General features: G+C 55.2%; 1 protein-coding gene across 3 annotated transcripts; it reads left to right on the forward strand.

The window, feature by feature from the left end:
• The first annotated feature begins 2851 nt into the window (after positions 1-2851).
• CSF1 (colony stimulating factor 1) lies at positions 2852-23000 on the forward strand. 3 transcript variants are annotated; one of them, XM_060026836.1, is made up of 9 exons: positions 2852-3194; positions 6332-6454; positions 7721-7783; positions 9346-9516; positions 13868-14015; positions 15222-16243; positions 16763-16815; positions 17157-17215; positions 20843-23000. In XM_060026836.1, exons 1-8 carry the CDS (start codon positions 3156-3158, stop codon positions 17200-17202), a joined length of 1665 nt encoding a protein of 554 aa, XP_059882819.1. In that variant the 5' UTR covers positions 2852-3155; the 3' UTR covers positions 17203-17215; positions 20843-23000. The 3 variants fall into 3 exon arrangements, with proteins under 3 accessions (XP_059882819.1, XP_059882829.1, XP_059882838.1); XM_060026846.1 differs by lacking the exon at positions 20843-23000 and adding an exon at positions 18063-18484; XM_060026855.1 differs by having other exon boundaries at positions 2855-3194; positions 16113-16243.

Consider the following 23000-nt stretch of genomic DNA (forward strand, 5'->3'; position numbering starts at 1 on the left):
GGAGGAGGTGGCTTCGCCTGTCTGAGACTCTGTTTGCTCATTTGAGGCAATATGGGTGGAACGGCTTCTAGGTCAGGTCTGTGACCACCAATGGGCACACACAGGCTTGCACGGGTGTAAACAGCTAAGGAGCCACGTGCAGATGGAAACCATCCTGCTGGCTTGGCCCTGAGATGCAGCCAGAACCTGCCTGCCCAAGGTCTCCCAGCCAGACAGGCAGGGGCTGGAGTATCCGCCCAGTGCAGGAGAGAGCCCAGGAGATGCTGTCCAGGGGAGCCCTACCAGGCACACCATAAGTTCTTCCAGCCTCAATTTCTCCATGTCTGGTGGTAAAGCTTGCCTGAGGTCAAGCAGGTTCATAACCTCTCCTTTTAAGGTAACAGAGACGAGACAGCTGCAAGTCCCACTGTGGAGTCACAGTTACCCAGGACCTTGCTCATCCCTCTGCAGCTCCACACAGGCAGAGCCTCCCAGCATCCCATAGCCTACAATTCCAAAGTGTTCTTTCATAACCAGGCACTTATTCTGTGCTGTTCATTGCCCTAGAGACTCCCATTTGCCACCCATTTGACCTCTCATCCACTCCTTGGGGAAAGGGCTTATCGTCGCCATTGTCAAATGAAGAAAGAGGGGCTCAGAAGGAATAAAGGCTTTGTCTAAAGTCACACAGAAAATGAATGGCAGAGCTGGGACTAAAGTCTGGCGTTGGGACTTGCAAGTTTACTGCACTACTGTGGTGTCATTGCTTAAGACGCATGTGAGTGGACAGATAATACTAATACTAATGCTAACGCTAATACCAATAGCACTTACTACCTTCAGGTCCTGGGCTAAACACCTCACAGGCATCATCCTACGAAATCCTCAACACTTTGGTGAGAAATATAAACGTCTCCATTTTATAGATGAAGACACTGAGGCTAAGAGAGGTTTGTCCCAAGTCATACAACAAATGACTGGGCAGAGTTGCAAGGTCAGATAGCTTGTAAGTAGTGGAATCAGGGTTCAAATCTGGGGGTGTAAAGAATTTCCGTTAGGGGAAACAAGAAGCCAAGGCTCGTGCTGACAGAGGAAGGCTGACTTCCAGAGGCAGAGCTACGTCCTAACACTGGCTTCAGTGAGCCCACAGCATCGGGTCAGGTGAAGGAGGGAACAGGTAAAATTTTACTCCCAGTTCAACAAGTCAAGAGGTTTATCTCCTCACATAACTTCCTCTAACCTCATATCAGTCCTCAGAACAAGTGGTGTCAACATGTTATCTTAAATCATTTTGTACTGGGACCACTTGACAATGCCCAGGGGAAGTAAGCCCTCAGACTCCTTCCTCTGGCTGGACTCTGTCTCTGGCCTTCCTTCCTCAAGTTTCTGAACATCCAGGCCTGCCCCACACCCTTTAAGCTCTGACTACTCCCAAACCCATGAAAGCAGGGATATGCCGACACGTCCATCATCACATTCCCAGGCCTAGCTCAGTGCCTGGCACACAGTAGCCACATGGTGCACCTTTGTTAAACGAATGAATTATTCCCTAATGGCCTCATTTGATCACTATCAAACGGGTACCTATTATGTGCTGGGCACTTTTGATTTGGAGGTAAACATGGGACCAGCTTGGAGGAACTCTCAGTCCAGGGTGGGGGTGAAGTTTCAGTCTGATGATTCAAAATATAACTATCGGCGCCACCTGAAATACTTTTTAGAATAATGTGGAGAATGAATGAATGAAAGACAAACAACTTAGGGAGACCACAGAGAAAGGAGCCAAATTCAGTGAGACCGCAGGAAAAGGACCCATTGATCTGCCTGAGGAGTCAAAGAAGGCTTTGCTGGTGAAGGACGTGGTGTGATTTCAGCCTTGAAGGGTGAGATGTTTGCCTTAAGGACAAGTGGGGAAAGGATAATTCTAAGCAGAGGAACCAGTATGAACAAGAGCATGCAGGTGTAAAATTACTTCTTGGGGCTGGAGCAAGTGACAAGAGATGCCCCTTCCAGACCCGGCTGCATAGCATGTATTTCCCAGGGGCTGGGGTTGGGTGGAGTCACAGAGAGATTGAAACATTGAACCGTAGTGAATTGAAGAAAGAGAAAGCTCCTGAATTTGGCTTTATGATTAACAGGCTCCTCCTATTAGGCCTCATTTAGATTCATTCTCATGTAGAGACGAAATGTGATTAATCATCTCAGTAAATGCATTTCCAAAAGCATCAAGGGAAATCTAGGGCCCAGGTGCCAATCTCCTCAGGTCTGGAGGCTCAGAGGGGAGCATGGGTACCAGCCAGCATTTACATCACCTGCAGGTCAGGTGCTGGGAGCATCCCCTAGCACACAGCAGAGCCTCCCAGCTCCCTGTCACAGGACACAACTCATCCCCTTCTGGCCAGGTAGTTAGCCTCCCTGCCTCCACCCTGACACCAGAACAGGAGACAGAGGCTGGGCGGGCGGCTTGGGGGCTGCATAAGAAGGAGAGGGCTGCCTACAAACCTGCTGACTCGGGTTCCACAAGGTGCTGCAGGAAGCGCAGCGGGGGAGGCCCCAGTCTCCAGTGTTTGCCCCTGCTCTCAGGCCATTTCCTGCTCGGATTTGGGAATTTTCAGGCCTAGAGGGAAAGTCCCTTGAAAGGAATATTAGAAAGAGAGAGAGAACACCGGATCCGCCTGGAGAGCGCGGAAGGAAAGGCGAGGCTCTGTCCAAAGCCGGCGCGCTGGAGGGAGGGAAGCGGTGAAGCCCGCGTTACTTTCTCGAAGGCTTTGGCGTTGAGCACAGCAAACAAGGCGACTGGAAGACGAGCGGAGAAGACCAGCCCTCGGGGTGGGGGCGGGGAGGCGGTTCAGTGGGCCTCTGGAGTTTGTGTGTCTGTGTCAGTGCGCGCGCGCGCGCGCGTGTGTGTGCATCTGGCGCCTGTCCAAGGTGATTTCCCATAAACCACATGCCTCACAAGTCCGCTTAAAAGGCTGTGCCGAGGAGCTGGCCAGTGGAGCCCGGCTCGGGGAAAGTGAAAGTTTTCCAGGGGGCTCTCTGCGCCGCCGCGAGTCCCTCCTCACTCCTGGGACAGCAGCGCGGCCCTCGGCCGGGGCGTGGACTCTGCAGAGGCCAGCGAGCGAGCGAACGAGAGAGCGAGGGCGGCCGACGCGCCCGGCCGGGACCCAGCTGCCCGTATGACCGCGCGGGGCGCCGCCGGGCGCTGCCCTCCCACGGTAAGCGACGGCCGTGGCGCGGGGCCCTGGCCGGGCTGGGGTGGGAGCTCGGCGGCGCGGCCCCTGGGAGCCCGCTGCCCGGGCGCGCCGACTGCCGAGGCTCTTCCGCCCCGGCAGCGGGCTCCGGTTTCCATCCCATCTTTGCGCACGGACTGCGCGAGGCCCCTCGCGCTCTGGCTGGGACCCGAGACGGCCCTGCAGCTACTCTTGGGGCTGCGGCACTCCCTCGGGAAAGGGAAGGCTGCTCACCCCCATTGCATGGAGAGGCACACTGAGCCACCCGCTGGCAAGAGAAAGGGGCTCGCAGCCACGGGGCAGAGGCTGCGTCCCTGACTCTCTCCCTTCTGATCAGCCACCGCCAAGGGACAGGCGGAGTGGCTGTGTGCTGAGGGTGGTGCCTTCCCAGCGGGCATTCCTCATGGGCCAAACACATGCTTCTAGGTCCTGCTGGGGAGTGGGCGCTTCTGGATGGGGAAAGTTCAGGGGCCGTCCAGCTTATAGAATGCCAAGGCAAAAGGAAGGTGCAGGGCAAGCCACTACTTGTTCCGGTTCACAGACAGAAGCTGTTGGGCACTTGGGTGGCTGGATCAAGTATGTTTTGTGGGAAGCGGCGTCCCAGAGTTGCATGGGGCCAGCTCTGAATCTTCCTGCCAAACCTGGTTCAGTCCGTTGGGGAGATCCTGGGCTTAGTGGTGGTAGAGGAGGTGGAAGGAAGGTTTGGGGTTGCAGAACTGTGGACAGGGACAGCGGGCTGCTCAGGACTGCATGGGGACTGTCCTGCCCCAACCGTGGGGCAGCTCCTAGATGGCGCAGGGTGGCACCGTTAATGGACAGTAAGTGGTCTTCCAATGGGTTTGCTTCTGAGGAATCCTAGAGGAGAAACCCAGGGGGGAGAGAAGCAGAAAAATATTTGGAGGTTAAGGGAGGGGGTTGCAGGTAGGGTAAGAGGGAAGAGCCCTTCCACGGGGGAGGAGGAGCCCAACTGAGAGAGAAGAGTTGGGGTTAGGAGGGGAAATCAGGAAGGGTGAGGTGATAGGCAACAAGACAAACAGGGGCTGGAAGTGAGACCACGAGGAAAGAGGAGGAAAGGAAAGGTGGAAAGAAAGAGGCTGGTTTTAGACAGGGGCAGCCCAAGGGTCCACTCATGCTATAAGATCTCTCCAGGGACCTTGTTGATGGGGAAGATAGAACAAGATAGGAGGCAGGTGAGGATGGATAGCTGGGCTGAGATGTCCCAGCATCTCTCTGAGACTGAAGAGATTCCTGTGGTTACCCCAGAGGCCAAGGCTGGTGGGTGGGAGGAAGAAAGAAGCGGGGAGAAGAGCCGGCCCAGCCGGATGCAAGCTAGAGTGTTAACCCTTTGGTGCCTGTCCAGATCCTCCGCTGAGGCCAAATCAGGGCCCCAGGTGCAGGGTGGCCCCTTTGGCTACCTTCGAAGTCAGCCTCCCACATGGTGCCTGAAATAACGCCAAAAGCCAGGCAGCCCTTGGGGTTAAGCATTGCTCTCTCCTTGCTGTCCTCAAACATCAATATCTTGAAATGCGTGTGGCAAGGCTGTCTTCCCAAGCATCCCCTCCCCCATAGGCCCTTTCCTCCATGCCACTGACAGCTGGGGCTCAGAGCCTCAGGGGCAGCCAGCCTGGGGCAGAGACATACCTTCTGCACGGCCCAGTTTCCTCCCATGGGTCCTGAACTGCAGGTTCCTGAGGGCCTGGGCATCTATTCCCACCCAGAGCTACCTCCTCAACCATGCAAAAGAGCCCAGTGTTTCCTCCATGACTGCTCTCCCTCCTCCACAGTCTCCCTCCCCCAGGTCAGACCAGGACCCTCACCAGATCCCTGTGCTGAATGGCACTGGGCCATCTTGTGCCTCTTTCCTCCAGGCCTCTCCTTCCCTCTCTCTGCCATCAACTTCTCCCCATCTTTCAAGGCCTCACTGTGGCCCCTCCTCCCTGCAACCTCCCTGGAGCCCAGCCAGGGCCTCTCCTCCCTAGTAAGAGCTGACAAACATTTGGGCTTTTAGTTATATGTAAATCAGCATGTTGTTGTGGACTGTTTCATAGCCTCCAATGTGCTACTTGTTTGCAGTATTTGTCTCGTCATCTGAATTACTGAGGCAGAGCCCAGAGCCCAGAACCCAGGAAGGTGCCAGCCCACACCCCATCCTGACAGCATTTCCTTGAATCTGCCAGGAGGCAATATCCAGCTTCGGAAAGAAAACCCAAGGGTCTTTCTCTGCTTCTGGCTGGAGAAGGGGAGACCTAGAGCCAGGGAGAGGGCTAAGGGGACCTTGGCAAGAAGGAGGGAAGGGGAACAACAGGGTGTCAGGAGCCTGTCCCATCACTCTGGGGGTAAGCAGCTACCGGGCCAGGTGGGTGCTGAAAGAGGGGAGAGATCTCAGAAAACATTCTTGCAATGCTAAGAGCTGACTGGCTGGATGCAGAGCCTGATGGGGCTCCGATAGGCAGGTGCCAGCCAGGGATGGTCTAGAGCTGGCACTGCTGCCTCTGATTAATCGGTTGGGCTCTTTTTGACACACATACCCAGGCTCCAAAGGTCTGTGGTGCGGGATAGGTTCCCAGTGAAACTGAATTGGGGCCCCTGGTTTTTCCAGTAGCAGAGCCAGACCTGTGTGGAATCAGGTAGGAGGAAGGGCTGGGCCCAGGCAAATACCTCTGGCTCCAAGTCTGGAAGCCAGCCAGTGCAAGAACATGAACTTGAGAGGAGTGGGCAGCTCACAAGATGCCTGGCTCAGTGTGTGATATTGCAGAGACAGAATAATGGGTAGATGCAAGTCCTGCATTCAAGGAGTTTCCTGTGTAATTGACATTTAGACTGGTAGGCATACCTCCCATGTCCTCATTAGAAGTTCAGTGTGTAGTAAGGCTTGGCCTGGGTTAATCTGGGAAGGCTTCTTGGAGGAGACGACATTTGGATTGTTAGCGAGGGAGAGCAAGGTTGTGCGTGGCTGCTAGGAAATCCTGAGTAAGGTGGGTTTGGGGAATGCTGCGTTCTGGAATGAGGGGCAGGTCTGTAGCATTGTGGGTCTGAGGTCCTTGCTTTTCCACCTTCAACAGGGCGTGGGGGTTCCTGGGGAGTGTGAGAGCTGGGGAGAAATTATGCCCTCTCTGTCACAGACATGGCTGGGCCGCCTGCTGCTGCTGGCCTGTCTCCTCGTGAACAGGAGTACTACCGAGGAGGTGTCGGAGAACTGTAGCCACATGATTGGGAACGGACACCTGCAGGTCCTGCAGAAGCTGGTGAGTGTGTGGTCCTGCCTACCTTACCTTCTCCCCACTGGGGAAACGGAGGCAGGAGTCAGGGAGCAGGGCTAAAGAGAGTGGTTGTAGGCAGAGAAATATGGCCATGCAGGATGTGGCTCGTGGCTCCCACTAGCTCCACCGATGTTCTTCTCACTGACCTTCTACAGGTCAATGCCTCTGAGCCCCCCCTCAATCCTGAAGCCCTCTCCCACTCCCCTGCAGGCGGTGGACAGGGTGGACTTCTAGCTGGTTGCCTAGGTTAATGATTGCCTGGAATGTCAAACGTGGACTCTGCAAAAGTTTGTAAAGCCAGCTCTCCCTCGGTGGGATGCTTCCTCTGAGGAGCCAGCCCAGTCTGCCTGCTGTGTCCAGATGTTGCCTCTAGCTCCTGGACTCCCAGATGTGCCGCCAGCCTGGCACCAGGGCCTCAGCCAGATTTGGAAGGGAGGCTCCCGCCTAACTCCCAGCCCTCCCCCCTCACTTCCCTGGCTCTTGCCTGAGCCCTGGGGCTGGGATGGCCTGGTCACCCAGGCCATGAAGGAGCCCGTGCCTCACTCTAATCGTGCCAGCAGAGTCGTCAACAATTTCAAACGTGGTTCAGCCCGGCAGAATCAGGTTGCTGTCATGGCTGCTGTCCTGCTCCGAAGAGAATTTACCATCCCTCTAGCCAGCCAGGCAGTGGGGAGCACCACAGGCTAAGGCCAGCTCCAGGGCCCTGAGCTTGGAGCCCATATGCCGGGCCTCCTGCCTCTATTACCCCCTACACTCTTCCTCCTGTATGTAGCTGCTGCAGCAATCCAAGGTAGACCAAGAGCCACCACATTCTCTGAGGCTTAGAATCACAGAACCACTGCTCTGAGGGCCAGTAAGGGCTTTAAGGGCATCTAGCCTCAGTCCCTACAGATCCTGAATCCCCAGAGCTTGTCTAGCCTCTGCTTGAATTCCTTCCAGGACAGGGAGCTCACTACCTCCCACGGGAGATTATGTCCTACATTAGATAGTTCTTCCTTATAACAAGCTGGCATCTGTGAGATGTCAGAGTGGGAGGTACAAGACAGAGACTTCTTGTTCTTCTGTAGACCTCCCCTGGGCACGTGGAGGGCACAGGTCTTCCCCTAGCCTTGGCTCTGTCTTTCCAGGTGTGGCTGGGGGGAGACGGATGAGGATCAAACCCTGATCCATCCGGAAACTCGAGTCCCCGTCCTTAGGCAAGCTCAGTCGAGTGCAGACACCCTGCCACCACTGGCCTGCTCTCTCTTACAGATTGACAGTCAGATGGAGACCTCGTGCCAAATTGCCTTCGAGTTTGTAGACCAGGAGCAGTTGGTGAGTCATGGCTGTTTACAGGGCCCATGTGCCAGCATGCATGAACTTCCCAGGGTGGGTGTATGTGGGAGCATGAAGGCAGGAGAAGTCCTAGAGCTGGGCAGGGTATGGTGTAAGGATCCCTGGTACTCAGGTCTGGGGTGCCAGGGTCCAGGGCTGAGCTGGGCAGGGCCCAGGCCTCGAGTCCCCTGCTGCTCCCTTCTGCTGGCCTGGCACATGTCAAGGTCTTACTATGCGCCAGGCACTTTTGATCCTGACTATGTGGTTCACTCTTCTTGTTCATGAGAGGTTAAGGGAGAGAACATAGGTAGTAAGTGACTTGAACGCGGGCAGGCTGGCTCTAAGGCCTAAGGAAAACCAGTACTTCTTCTGGGTCAAATGTTTTGTTTAAGGATGTCACCTCCATCCAGCAGACAGACCAGCAACGAGGGAATCAGTCCAGCCCTTTCCCTATTCCTCCTATCCCACACCCAACTGTGTGCTGCTGGTTCTACCTCCCAGCATCTCCGGCTTCTGGGCCCTCACCCCATCAGTTGCTTGGACGATTTCAAAAGCCTCCTAAATGGCCTTCCTGCATCCAGTGCACCCCTCACCCCACCACTAGTGGGCGAGCTCTCTGAACCACAGCCTGTTATCTTCACCACCTCCCCCAAACCTGGAGACCCCTCACTCCAGGAGAAAGCCTAGGTTGTTTAGCCTGGGGTTCACAAGCTCCAGTCTCTATCACATGGCCCAACCCACTACTCCCATTCCCTGTTTCTTCCTGCCTCCAAGCCTTTGCACAAGCTCTTTCTGATGCCCGTAATGCCTTTCCAGCTGCTCCCACCCCAGCCTTTATTCCACGTCTGGTCTTCTTTGTGCCTCCTAGAAAATCACCATCGTGCCCAGAATTTGCTCCCATCTCCGAGCTTCTGCACACCTGACCCATACACATTTCTGTTAGAACTGGAGACCACCTCATGGTCCAAGGAGTAACCTCGGTGTTCCACTCACTCACTCACACCTTACCAAGCATTTACTACTAGGAACCTACTGCACCGAGTGCTAGGAATACAGAGCTAAAAGCCGAGTCTTCATTGAGGCACCCACCATCTCGTTAGGGAGACAAAACACTGAGGTCATTCTTTGGACCCCGAGGTAGTCTCCAGTATCCCCGTGGCCTGGAGGATTAGAAGGAGCCGTATGGTAAAGGGCTTTGTGTGAAAGCAGGCCAAAAGAGGCTCAGAGACAGAGAAACAGAAGTTCCCCAGAACCCACCCTACCTGTACACCTTCATCCTGACTAAAGCCTCATCTTTCAGAAATCTGAGGATCTCTCTGGTCAGAATCCACATTTCCTTCCCTCTACCACAATCCCCAGCAGCACCAGATCGCAACAAGGGAGAATGAAAGCCAGCTGAGGGCAGCGTTCTCCTTCTTACTGGAGTGGGTGGCCCCTCTCCTCAGGAGTAAGGGTAGGGCAGGCTGCAGCCCTCCATCTGCCTGGGATGAGGGCATCCAGCACGGAGCTTGGGCTCCCAAGTGGCATCAGCCGGGTCGTCAACTCCAGGTTCTACTTTTCAGAACGACCCCGTGTGCTACCTTAAGAAGGCCTTTCTCCTGGTGCAAGACATAATGGAAGACACCATGCGCTTCAGAGACAACACCCCCAATGCCGCTGTCATTGTCCAGCTCCAGGAACTCTCTCTGCGGCTGAGGAGCTGCTTCACCAGGGACTATGAAGGGCAGGACAAGGTAGGAGGGCCCTGGAGCCAGGAGCACTGAGTCGGGGAGGGCAGAGGGCAGCTGCGGTGGCACCATCCCTACCCGTAGGCACAGAGGCACTCGCTGGCCTCACCCATGTCATTGCTCACTTGCTCTCTCACTCACGTATTCATCCCATAAACCTTTGCCGAGGACTCACCGTGCAGGAGGCACAGTGCTAAGCCTTGACGATGTCTCAAGAGCAAGAACTACATGGTTCCCACCCTCTTAGAGCTTATAGTTAAGTGAGGTTGGCAGCCATTAAACAAACAATGACACAAGTAAATAGAATTTTAGCCCGTGAGGACTATTCATTCATTCAACAAATAGTTAATGAGTGCTTATTGCATACCAGGTATTGTTCTAGACTCTGGGATACAGCTGTGATCAAACAAAATTCCCCACATTCATGGAGGTTACATGTAGGGGTGGTGAGACAGTTAACGAAATACGTAAGTAAAGTGTCAATAACTGCATTGCAGAAAGAAAACCAGAGAGGGAAGACCTGAAGCAGGCAGGTGAGGGAGTGAGCCAGGAAGGAGAAGTACGTGGGGCTGCGGGAGAGAGAAACAGGACTTGGATTTAAAAGGCAGTGGGAAAGGAGAGAGAGGGAAGGCTTCTGAGTAAGAAAATATTCACTTGAGGTCCAAAGGTGAGTAACAGGAAGAAATAAGGCTGGTCAGAGCATTCCAGAACAGAGAACGCTGGGCACAAAGCCCTAGGTGAGCAGGAAAGTGCACACTCGGCCCCCAGGTGTGGTCAGCACGGCCAAGGCAGGGGAGTGAAGGGGAGAGAGCCAGGGAGGTGGGAGCCAGATCACCTGGGGTCTTAAAGATGGGGGATTTTGTCTAAAGAGCGAGGGATCCAGTCTAACTTGCGCTGGGAGACCATTCTGGCTGCTGTGCGGGCCATGGTATGTAGGGAGCAGGGATGGAGGCTGGGCGGCCAGCAGGAGGTGCAAGTCCAGGCGGCTCGGACTAGGGTTGTGCAGTGAAGGTGACACAAGGGGACGCATTCCTGAGTTTAGAGAAAGAACCCGAGCACTTGGTAATGTAGCGGCCGTGAGTTGTCGAGGGAAGGGAAGGGTCATGATGGTTTTGTCTCCAGCACGTGGAGTTCCCGTGATGCTGAAATGGGGCAGAGCAGGTTTGGGGGAAGGGCAGGAGTTCAGGTTGGGGTACATTACACTTGAGATGTTCGTGAAATGGCCGAGTGGAGATGTCGAGCAGGCCGCTGGACGTATGGGTCTTGAGTTTGGCTGGTGATAGACAGACGTAAGTGGTGTTGGTCTGTAGGTCATCGGTGAAGCCAGGGGACTGTATGACACTGCCCACTGTGAGAAGAGAAACAGGCTCAGGAAACCCAGCATTTATTTAGAACTCAGGCACCGGAGGGGGCCTGGCAAGGAGGCTGAGGAGCGGTCTAAGGGATGGGAGGGAACCCAGGAGAGTGTGGGATCCCTGAGCACGTGAAAAAGAGCATTTCCAGATGGGAAGAGTAGTCAACTTTATCACACGGGGTTTGAGAAGCCAAGCAAGAGAAGGGCTGAAAAGTGTCCAATGGATTTGGCAACGTGGAGGTCGCTGTTGGAGGCAGGTGCCCGATCAGTGAACAGAAAGTGAGGACGTAGAGGCAACACTGTGGAAGAACCTGGCTCCAAAGAACGGCAGAAAAAGAGAGGTAGCTGGAGTGAGTGTGGGATGGAGGGAGGGAAGACTTTTAAATAAGAGAGGTATTAGATCTGTGGTTTTCCAATGTTGAGGTTCGTAAGAATCACCTGGGAGCTTGTTTAAAATGCAGATTCCCAGAACTTCCCTGGTGGTCCAGTGGTTAAGACTCCACGCTTCCACTTCAGGGGGTGCGGGTTTGATCCCTGGTTGGGGAACTAAGATCCCGCATGCTGCGTGGCCAAAAAATAAAAATAAATAAAAAGGAAGTCTTCATTTAAAAAAATGCAGGTTCCAAAGAAAACACCTTCCTTTTAAATAAAAACTCAAAAAACATTTTTTAATAAAAAAATTTTTTAATGCAGATTCCCAGTATGCACCCCTAGAAAGTCTGATTCACTGGGTCTGTGGGTGGGCCTCGGAATCTGCATTTTAGCAAGCCGCCCACCCTGCACGCTGTATGGGATGCTGGGGGCAGGGGGCCAGACTCCAGGAGCGGGGAGCCAGTGAAGCTGGAGGAGCTGGTCTCCTGAGGAGCCGGCAGGGGAGGGATTCAGAGCTCGGGAGGCAAGAAGACACAGACTCTGCTGAGACAGGTAGACATCGGGACCTTCTGGCCTTGTTTTCTCTATGAAGTATGAGGTGAGGTGTGAAGGACACAGAGATTTTATAAGAAAGGTGAGAAGAAGCCACTTTCCTGTTCCTTACAATTGCCCTGGGCGGGAGGCAGGCAGGGATTGTTGTTTTGACTTTACAAATGAAGAGATGAGCCCAAGCTGGAAAGTTCGTTTGGCCAGCGTTACGGAGCTGGTGAGTGATGCAGTCAAGTCCAGGTGTTCTCATTCCCGCATTCATTCTCTCCTTTATCTGGTAAACATCTACTAAGGGCCCACTGTGCACAGTCCCTGGGCAGCCAGTGATGCCTTCAAGGACTTCAGCACCTAGTAAAGCCCGTAGTTCTTCCCCAGGCAGGTCAGTTTAAGGAAGGACTTGGGAGTCATCGGCAGGTGGGCCATAGATGTGATGAAGCCCTGGGCACAATGTCTGGGATGAGAGTAGGGGTGGGCCCAGGACTGAGCCCTGAGGAGTGCCAGCCTATGGAAGTCAGGTGGAGGGGGGCAGCCTGGTAAGGAGACTGAGATGGAGCAGCTCAAGGGGTGAGAGGAAAACCAGGAGTGTGTGAAGTTTCTCAGAGCTCCAGGGGGTGTGGGGAGCTTGGGTCCCACGAGCAGAAGAGAAAAGAGCAGCTCAACAGGCATAGCTGGGGCAGCCTTGGCTCTCCTTCCAAGATACACCAGTGCCAGAGAAGGACCCACAGCCCCATGGCCTCCTCCAGGCCATTCTCCTCACCACACAGGATGATCTCTCTAAAAGACTGGAATCTTATGCTCCACTCACCTCCCCAACATCCCCTCAGTTCTCTTTGCTCTGTGGATAAGGTTAATGGTTCTTTTTTTTTAAAATAAATTTATTATTTTATTTTATTTATTTATTGTTTCTGGCTGCATCAGGTCTTTGTTGCTGCACGCGGGCTTTTCTCTGGTAGCGGCGAGTGGGGGCTACTCTTCGTTGCGGTGCGCGGGCTTCTCATTCTGGTGGCTTCTCTTCTTGCGGAGCACGGGCTCTAGGCACGCGGGCTCAGTAGTTGTGGCTCGCAGGCTCTAGAGCGCAGGCTCAGTAGCTGTGGCGCATGGGCTTAGTTGCTCTGCGGCATGTGGGATCTTCCCGGACCAGGGATCGAACCCGTGTCCCCTGAACTGGCAGGTGGATTCTCAACCACTGCGCCACCAGGGAAGCCCAGGTTAATGGTTCTTGGCATGGCCAACAAGGCCCTGCAGGACCTGGTCCTTGCTGACCTCTCTCAGCTGCATCTCTTGTCACTTTCCTCCTAGATGGCTGTGCTATAGCCACTGTAGCTTTCTTTTCCATCTTCTAACATTTCAGGCTCTTTCCTGCGTCAGGACCTTTGCACAGTCTATTCTCACCACCTGGACAGCTCTCTCCAACCCCGCCTCCTTTCCTGGTTAAGTCTTGCTCATCGTCTGGTCAGTTCCTTGGGGACTCCCCCAGGCCCTCATTTAGTTCCCCTTGTTATACACTCTCAGATCATTCTTCTTCTTTTTTTTTTTTTTTTGCGGTACGTGGGCCTCTCACCGTTGTGGCCTCTCCCATTGCGGAGCACAGGCTCCGGACGCGCAGGCTCAGCGGCCATGGCTCACAGGCCCAGCCGCTCCGCGGCATGTGGGATCTTCCCGGACCGGGGCACGAACCCGCGTCCCCTGCATCGGCAGGCGGACTCTCAACCACTGCGCCACCAGGGAAGCCCAGATCATTCTTCTTAGGACTCACCACACTTGTAACAATATGTTTAATAACGATGCCCTGTTGGACTCAATGTCCAAATCGGCCAGGGACCACCTCCCTGTTGTTCACTGCGTGATTTCCGGGTAGTTACCAGATGCCTGGCACATTAATGTGTGTTAAATGGAGCCATGAATAAATGATAAATTTCACCAACTCAGGACATAGGGGTCCTGCAAACCAGGGTAGAGGGGAGGGAGAAAACAAGAGAAAAAGAAGACAGATGAAAGAAAGGCCAAGGGAGTTTGACAAACAAGCTAGAGACGTGGGACCAATGCTCATCCTCATCGAGGGGGTCTCTGCTCTCCTTCTAGGCCTGTGTCCGAACTTTCTATGAGACGCCTCTCCAGTTGCTGGAGAAGATCAAGAATGTCTTTAATGAAACAAAGAATCTCCTTAAAAAGAACTGGAACATTTTCAGCAAGAACTGCAACAATAGCTTTGCTAAATGCTCCAGCCAAGGTGAGCACAGAAGGGGCCAGCAAGTGTGGGGACGGGGAAGGGCGTGTGGAACAGAGCTGCATTGGGAGGTGACGCATGGGGCTGGAGGGACCCCTGGGAGGCAGCCTGATTGCTCCTCGTGCTCCTGTGTGTGTAGACGTGCTTGTTTTGTGTACATATGTGGCTTCATGTACCTCTGGGGGGTCCTAGGCACATGCCTTTCCTGACATGTGTGTGCATGCACACCTACATGTGTTTGCATGTTGAGGCATCAAGAAGGATCATGCTGGTGGCTGTGAGATCAGGGAGTGGAAAAGGGGGCCCTCTCAGAGAGCCCTGTAGGCATGGAGGCTTTCCCACCGGCTCTGCAGGCTGGCTGAACGTATGGGGGGTACCGTGGAGAGAGCAGAGGCTCCATCGGGGATTCAGGGTCCTTGCTCCGGGAGCCCTGCTGCGAATCACCAGGATACCCTGGCTCCAGAAGCCCCCAGGATGCCTTGAGTGTCCCCTCAAGGGACAAGGCTGGATTTGAAGTCTGAGCATCATTCAAACTCCCAGTGCTGGCCCAGCTGCACACATGTCTACCCTGCGTTGTCCTCGTCTCTGCGTCCTGTGCCACGTGTGCCCACCTACATTCAACCTTGCTCCCCGAGGCAGGGGCTGAGGCCCTGCGACCTGCCAATGGCCAAGTCCAGTCTCGTTGCTTCAATCCCAAGGCCTCAAGCCTTGGCCACATTCCAGCCCCAGCCTGTTCCCGCCTGTGGCCATGACTGTTCAGCCCCCTGCTGTGCATGAAACCACCTTGCTGCTTTCCAACCAACAGTGTCTTTGGGGCTTGAGGGTGTCTTGTGTTAGTCCTGGAGGCCACTACTCAACCTCCTGGCTGGCTGTTGTCACCCCTGGCTTGGCATCTGGCCAGCTGGAACTCCAGGAAGGGCTGTTCTCTGGTCTTGCCTGACCCCAACCCCCAATCTGTGTGTCTAAACCCCACTTTTTGCTCTTTCCTGCAAAGAACCTTCCTGCAGTTTGCACCTTCCCTGTCTAAGGCCTGTGTCATGAGCATTGGCTCCAGTCCTGTCCTCTCCTCAGCCCCAGGGCTGAGTTAGGGCATGAGGGGACCCCCAGACCCACATACCCCTCTCCATCCCTCTGGGAAAGCTGTGCTGGAGGCTGGTGACTCTATCTCCTCCCCGTCCTTCTCTCTCCCTCTCTCTGTGGTTCTTTCAGATGTGGTGACCAAGCCTGATTGCAACTGCCTGTACCCCAAAGCCACCCCTAGCAGTGACCCGGCCTCTGTCTCCCCTCAGCAGCCCCTCGCCCCCTCCATGGCCCCTATGGCTGGCTTGACCTGGGCTGACTCTGAGGGGACAGAGGGCAGCTCCCTCTTGCCCGGAGAGCAGGCCCTTCGCACAGTGGACCCGGGCAGTGCCAAACAGCGACCACCCAGGAGCACCTGCCAGAGCTTTGAGTCACCAGAGACCCTGGGCGTCGAGGGCCACCCCACTGGAGGTTCACCTCAGCCCCAGCCCTCTGTCGGAGCTCCTGTCACTGGGACGGAAGACATTCTTGACTCTGTGCTGGGCACTAACTTGGACCTGGAAGAGGCCTCCGGAGAGGCTAGTGAGGGTCTTATACCCCAAGGGGCAGAGCTTGCCTCCCGCATGTTGTGGAGAGGCAGCGTCCAGGCAGAGACTGCCAGGACCAGCCGTCTCCTCTCAGCATCTTCACCACTCTCTGGGTCAGGAAAGGGCTGGCAGCCTGCGGATGTAACTAGCACACCACTGCCCATGGTGGGCCCCGTGAGACCCACTGAGGCCTGGAGTCACACACCTGAGAATGCAGACCATTCATCTGCCTCGCCCAGAGACCACCAGGAGCCAGGCTCTGCCGGGACCCCAGCACTGCGCCCGCACGGCCTCAGCAGTCCCTCTGCCCCCTCTTCTCAGCCAAGGCTTCCCAGAAGCCATTCCTGGGGCAACGTGCTGCCCCTTGGGGAGCTGGAAGGCAAGAGGAGCACCAGGGACCGGAGGAGCACCGCAGAGCTGGAAGGAGGACAAGCAAGTGAGGGGGCGGCCAAGCCCCCAGCCCGTTTTAACTCCGTTCCTTTGACTGACGCAGGCCATGAGAGGCAACACAAGGACCCCTCCGACCCCCAGCTCCCCGGCTTTGTCTTCCGCCTGCTGGTGCCCAGCATCATCCTGGTCCTGCTGGCTGTCGGTGGCCTCCTGTTCTACAGGCGGAGGCGGCGGGTAAGAAGAGCCCGATGCGGGAGAGCAGGGCTCCGCGTGGGGGCAGGGCACAGCCTGGCTGGAGGAGCAGGTCGGAGGACGACTTGGGCTCAGACTGGGTTCTTCAGGCGCTGAGAGACAGGAGGCTGACTGAGCACAGGGGATGGGAGGTTGAAATGAAGGGTTTCTTCAAGAACAGGGAAGGCTCAGGCTTACAAGATGAACCAGTAGGGACTGGGGCAGAAGAGTAGGAGGCACTGCGCTTGATCTAAAGCAGGATGAGGACCCAGATGGGAGGGGAGATGGAGGAGGAAAGTGATGCGTGTGAGGTCAGGGCAGGGCATTGCCTGGCAGCTCTGCAGAGCTGGGGTATGAGGATAGGAGAGGCCTCTGGAAGCCCCCTGGCCCTCTGGCTGATCCAGAGTGGGGAGGCTTGGCAACGCTGTCGTAGAGTCCCTGAGCAGCCCTGCCTGAGGATGGGGCCACGGCGTCCCCACGCTCCCTCAGCTCCTCGGTGAGCCTGCTCTTTTCTGTCCCCAGAGCCATCGAGAGCCTCAGACAGTGGATTCTCCCATGGAACAACCGGAGGGCAGGTGAGAGGTTTTTTTTTTTTGGGGGGGGGCTCTGATAGGCATGGGGGGCCTGTCTTGGCATTTATTTCCCATCTAGATTTGGAGGAGACGTTCTCCCACTTGCTCTAAGGAGATGAGGTTCAGAACAGGATTCCGGGGTGGGTGGGGAGAAGGAAGGGTGTCTCTTCTTTCCTAGCTATCTGGGACTTTTCCTAGTTTCTTCTTAGGGTTAGGCATTTCTGGGTCTTCTAAATCTGGGAGGGCTGGAGCACGTGTGTGCGGGCTTGGGGGGCAAACTTAGGGGATCCCCTCACTCCCTGGCCTCTGCTGAAGTCTTATGCCAGCCTGTGCTCTGCCCGCAGCCCCCTGACCCAGGATGAGGACAGACAGGTGGACCTGCCAGTGTAGAGGGAATTCTAAGGTAAGACTGATCTGGATCTCTCGCAACCCCTTAAAATTAGTTACACCCAAATTTTCCAGTCACCCTAACTTGTTTGTGGTACCACCAACTCCCCGGAGGCACCCACACTTGACTCCCTTCTCTCTCTCTCTCTCTCCCCTACTCCCTTTTCCATCTATCGCCAGGTCTGGCCAACCCTCTTCTCCCTGAGTCCTCAGGCCTCCCGCTGCCCCTTCATTCCCTCCACCTCATTTGAGGCCAGGCACTGCCAATTCTGTGTCGGGCTATTATTTCTGCACTGGGCTTCTACTTTTGCTGCCACTTTCCATCGCAGAGCAACCAAATTGTTCTTATGTAAGGTCTTTAGCCTCTTGGGGAATTTCAGCAGCTCTGTATCACCAACTACTTCAAACCCAACATTCTCAGCTTGGCACCCAAGCTCCTCCAGCAGCTGCTCCTAACACGCACCTCCTGCCAGCTTCCTCTCTGTCTGCGCCCTGATTTGACCCTTCTTCCCAACCAAGATCATTTCTACTTCCCTGCTTTTAGATGCAAGGAGCCATAGAGGCTTAGTCTTAGAAGGGCCCTCAGAGGTCATTTGGCCTAGTGTCTCTGCATCCCAGATGGGGAGTCAGCCAGCTTCTGGTCACACACTCTCAGTCGCAGGCAAGCTCCCTGCCCTCTCCCAGTAGCACTGTAGGGAAGTCCTTCCTCACTAGAGGCATAACTGGCTTCCCTGCCCCCTCCCTATCCTCCCTCATGAGAGCCCTCCAGTATTTAAAGTCAGTTATCCATGTCCCCTTTAAGAATTCTCTAAGCTAAGTGTGGCTAAGTCCCTCAAACGTTCCTTATATGATATGGTTTTCAGACCCCTCACCATCCTGTTCGCCCTCCTTTGGACACACTCGTTTGTCAATGTCCCTCTGAAAATGTGGCGCCCAGCCCTGGACACAGTGCTCCAGATGTCTGACCAGCTCAGAGTACAGTGGGACTGTTACCTTCCTTGATCTGGACAGTGTTCTTCTATTCGTACAGATTAAGATTGCATTCGTGTTTGTTTGTTTTTTGAACAACCACATCATGCTGTTGTCATATGTTGAGCTTGTGGTCTGTTAAAGCCCCTAGTTCCATTTCCCATAAACCTCTGTCAAGCCGGACTCTATCCTGTACTTGGAGAATTTAATGTTTTTACCAATGTGCGGGAATTTATATTCGTCCTTGTTAAAACCACCTCGTGGGCTCAGACCTATCATCCGAGCCTACTGAAATTGTTTTAAATCCTAATTCTGTCTTCACAGCCCTCCCAGTTGTGTCTCCTGCACATAGATGAGTGCCTTCTGTTGTCCTCGCCCATGTTTTTGATACACGTGTGACTCTTATCACTCCTCACCTTGGGCTCCCCGATTCCAGGCAGCCCACGGCCCTCCTCCCTTCCTTCCCCTCAGACCGCAGTCAGGCTGCAGGAATCAGCCCTTCCTGACGGTCTCCATCACCCTCTGGTTTCTCTTTTAGCTCGTACTCCTCTTCTCTTTTGTATTGGTTAATACTATATCGATTTGCACTTACTTGGATATTGTTTGTTTTTATACAGTTTAAAATCTTACTTGATGCATATGTGTGCGTTCCGTACCCCTAAGAAGTCTGTAAGCCCCTTGAGGGCAGGGACTGTGTCTTCTACTTTTTTTGCATTTCTTTTTCTATCCTGAGTCCTAAACAGAGAGGGCTTCTTCATCCTCGCTAAGAACTCAGCAAATGCTGACTGATTGGCTTCAGGGCTGACGGGCCGATTGGCCCTGGCTGGCTGTCTCTAACTGGTGACCAGTTAACCAGCTAACTAATTGACTCTGAGCGGCTGACCAGCCGGCTGGGTGACTCTGACACGTACTAGCTAGTAACTGCCTAACTGGCTAGTCGCTTGGTGAGCTGATTGGCTAACTGACTGGCTGGCGGCCTGCCTGAGTTGCTCATTGGCAGGCTGGCTGACTAGCTGGAGTGAACCCATTCAAGTTTCCAGCCACATCCCATGCCAAATGCAAGCCAGCACTTCAGGGCCTTCTCATGTGTGGAGTGACAGGTCTGGGCCACTCCTAGCGAGATAGGGGATCTGCCAAATGCCGAAAACCAGGGGAGCCTATTTAGAAAACAGCAAGAAGTAACACATCTGGAATCCTGGGGTCACCTTGTTGGTAGGGTGAATGAAGATGGGTCAGATGGGACACTGGCAGGGCTGCGAGAATGATGCATATCCCGTCAGGACCGGCAAGTAGAGGATGGACCAAGGTCCCTAGGGACTTCACAGCTCAATGCTGTACCACCCTCTGACTGGTCCCCTGCCTCCCCCCTTGGTCTTGGCCCTCTGCCTGCCTAATCTCAGGCCCTCCCAAGCTTTCCTCTTCCCCCCCTTAAAATTTCACTTAGAGAGGAACCCAGGGCGGGGGCCACATCCAGACCTCCCCTTGGATACAGCCCTAAAGTGGTCTCCAGGCCAGGCGGCAGGAGCCTCAGGGAGACTCCGGACCGGCCTCAAGACTTACTGCTGCTCTAGGGAGAGAAATGACAGGGGGAAACACAGAGGCAGAGGTCCGAGAGAGGGACCCTCAGAAAGGAAACGTGGACACCAGACCCTCCACTCCAAGAACCAAGACATAGGGGCAATGGGCTGGAGGTTGCCCATTTGGCTCTCCTTCCCTCCTGGCCCCAGCAGGGCCTGTGGCCTGGCTGCGCCCAGCATGGCTCATGTCCAATTTATGGTCCTCCCTTCTTCCCCTTCCAGAACATGGGAATGGGCTGGGAGCCAGAAGCTGTGGTCCTATCCTTCCTCCTTACCCATCACGGGTTTTGCTAGTAGGGCCCATGGACAGTCCGGGAGGGAAGCTCCACACTGGGTCCAAAGTCAAACTGTTGGATGGAGTCCAGGGGATTTCTGCTCTGGGAACAAAGCGTTCTGAGGACAAGGATGGGGGAGGGCTTGGAGAGAGCAGGGCCCTGACTCTTACGGATGATGCAGGGAGGCAAGTCCCTTGGTCCATCCGGCAGGAGGCTGGCTTGCTTAGGGGTTAGCACGCCAAATGGCAGGGTGGGAGTTTCCTTGTCCAGAACTGCCTCCAGTTCTTCCCCTTCAGATACCTCTGCCCTGCTGTCCTGAATATCATGTGTGATGACCCTCTGTGATAAGTGGTGAGGAGGTGGGAATGAGCAATTCCTCTTCTTTGCTAGAGTTAGCAGGATTCACTTTTGATTTTTTTAGACCAAGGACAGTGAGATGGTCTTTCCTGAGGAGGGGTCTAAGGACATGCAAGTGCCCCTTTCCGTCCCCGTCAGACCCCTCCACTTGAGCAATGCCCCCTACCCCAGCCCTGCTGAGACCTCTACCAGGCCCTGTTACCTCCCCCTATGGTCCCTGGTTCCCCAGGAGGAGGTAGGAGGTGAGGCCAGTCTGCCCAGTGGCTTGGGCTGCTGCCAGAGAAAGCTGCCCGGTCCCTTGTGGTGTCTGGGATGGCTGGGAAGGCGAGGGAAAGGATGGGGGGAGTCCTGTCTGCAGCACCACCAACGGCCCACAGGAATGCTCTACCTCGCCCACCCATGTCCTCGGCGACCCCTCCCTTCACTCCCACCCGGCTGACCAGCCTTTCTTTCTCTCCCCTACAGCTGGGCACGCAGGATAGTCTCTCCATGCGAGGAGACGTTATGGGGACATCCACCACCACCCCTCCCCAGCCATTCTCCTGGGAATGTGGCCTGCCTACCATGAGAGCCCCTGGACTCAGGAGAGCAAGACTGGACCAGAGCAGCGAGGCTGGGGCCCTCAGCCCTCGACCCTCAGACTCTGGACTGACTAAGAGAGGGCTGGAGGCGCCCCCCACGCTGCTATTTATCGGGGGCCCTGGAGGCTCCCATCCGCTTGAGGAAGGCTGGGAAGCCCGGCTGAGGACCCTCTGCCCCTCAGGGGCTGTGTCCTCCTCCCATCCCCCTCCAAGCCAACACCTGGGCCAGGGACCCAGAGGCCCGTGGGACATGGGAGAGCAGGGTGGGCGCTGAGGAATGGAAGAGCCCTTGTGCCCGAGGACCCGCCTGGTGCCAAGATCCCAACACCGACAAGCAGGGACTCGTCTCCAGAGAGAGAGAAGCATGAGATTCGCAGGGCAGGACAGTGTCACTGGATTTCCCGTAAAGGTGTGTAGCCCAAAAGACGGGAAGAGAAGGCTTCTGGGCCTGCTGGTCTGCACGGACAGCCCAGAGTGGGTCTGCACCCTCCACTTGCCTAACTGCCCTCTGCTGGTGGCCAGGCGGAGAGGGGATGCCAGCCCTACCCTCAGGACCTGCCTGGCTTGGCTCGTGATGCCAACGGCAAGACCAAGCTCTGGCCTCCGCCCCAGCGTCCCCCCAGCCCTGCCAGAGCTTCTCCAGGAGGCTGCGCAGAGGCTCTCCTCATGAAGGAAGCCATTGCACTGTGAATACTGAACCCGCCTGCTGAACAGCCTGCCCCATCCATCCCCGAGAGCAAACACCTATCCGTCCTCCCACCCCTCCAGCCTCTCTCCCCAGCTTCCTGCACTGAGTGCCCGAGCCGGCCTCGCCCGTCGACTGAGGGAGTCCCTGAGCCCCAACCTTCTGCTGACCCGGCTCTGAATCCCTGGGGTGGATTAGGGTGGGAGAACTGCCCGGGCCACCAGCCAGAGCTGGTCTTCAGGCTGCATTGTTCGCCCAGGTTTCTGCATCTTGCACTTTGACATTCCCGAGAGGGAAGTGACTAGTGGGAGGGAGAAAAGGAGGGCAGGGACAGACACAGAGAGAGGCTGCAGGGTGAGCTCTGATGGAAAATAGGTCTTTGAAGTTAAGGGCATGGCCCTGAGGTGGGGGAAGGGGTCTGCACCCCTGACCCCCCAGCCTGTGCTCTTGCCCTGTACCAGGCCCCTGCCCCAACCACAACCCCAAGGCTGCTGCTGGCTGGCACCTGGGGTGAGTGGTTGTCCCTGGTAGGAGCCCGGGAGGCAGTGACACCCTCCAGCTCTCATCCCACCCCTCGCTAGCACCATCTCTCTGACCAGGCAAGCCAGGGTGGGAGAGGGACTTGGAGAATCCAGGCATCTGCTTCCAAGTCTGCCTGAGGGCCTCAGCTTCCTGGGTCAGCCCATGGCTGTGGCTCTGAGAGTTGGGCAGCAGGTGACAGGGCTGTTGATTACCCTCGGTCCCTTTGTGCTACTGTGTCCCTCCTCTCCTGCTGCCCTGGGCCCTTCACTGAGAGACCCTGCCCTACTTGGCCACTGGACTGGGGCCTAGGAGCTTCCCTTCCTGCCCTTAAAAGTGAGGGTCCGCTGGTCCCTGCCTCCCCTGCCCTGTTGCTGTCAGCTGAGGGAAGGGCAGTGGAGAACTTTCCCCTTTGGGTCCCTTTTCCTAGTCACAGACTCTATATTTGATACGAAAAAATATATATTTAAAAGTGGAAGGAAAAAAACCCCACAGAAAAAGCATTCCTCCCTCACGCCCCACCCCTTAAACGTATGGTGTTTTAAAGGTCGTGAAAGCAAGTCCAATCCATCACAGAAACTCTTTGTGGGCTCTTGGTGACACAGGAGTGGGAGGGGCCTCAGAGCCCCCTCTGGGCGGCTCCCCAGCTACCTGAACAGGAACCCTTCTTTTCTCTGAGAAAGCCGAGAGGGAACATTGGCTCACGCACTGTGAGATATTGTTTTTATACTTGGAAGTGGTGAATTTTATATGAAGTCATTTAAATATCTATTTAAAAAATAGGAAGCTGCTTATATATTTAATAATAAAAGAAGTGCGCAAGCTGCCACGTGTGAGT

This window comes from Delphinus delphis, chromosome 1, assembly GCF_949987515.2.
Source record: "Delphinus delphis chromosome 1, mDelDel1.2, whole genome shotgun sequence".
NCBI classification, from domain to species: domain Eukaryota; kingdom Metazoa; phylum Chordata; class Mammalia; order Artiodactyla; family Delphinidae; genus Delphinus; species Delphinus delphis.

What these genes read in the sequence shown, in the direction of transcription:
- CSF1 (XM_060026836.1), top strand. Translation starts at nt 3,156, where the DNA reads ATGACCGCGCGGGGCGCCGCCGGGCGCTGCCCTCCCACG. An exon ending in CCGGGCGCTGCCCTCCCACG is followed by an intron (nt 3,195 to 6,331) that starts GTAAGCGACGGC and finishes TCTCTGTCACAG; the next exon opens with ACATGGCTGGGCCGCCTGCT. An exon ending in TGCTAAATGCTCCAGCCAAG is followed by an intron (nt 14,016 to 15,221) that starts GTGAGCACAGAA and finishes TGGTTCTTTCAG; the next exon opens with ATGTGGTGACCAAGCCTGAT.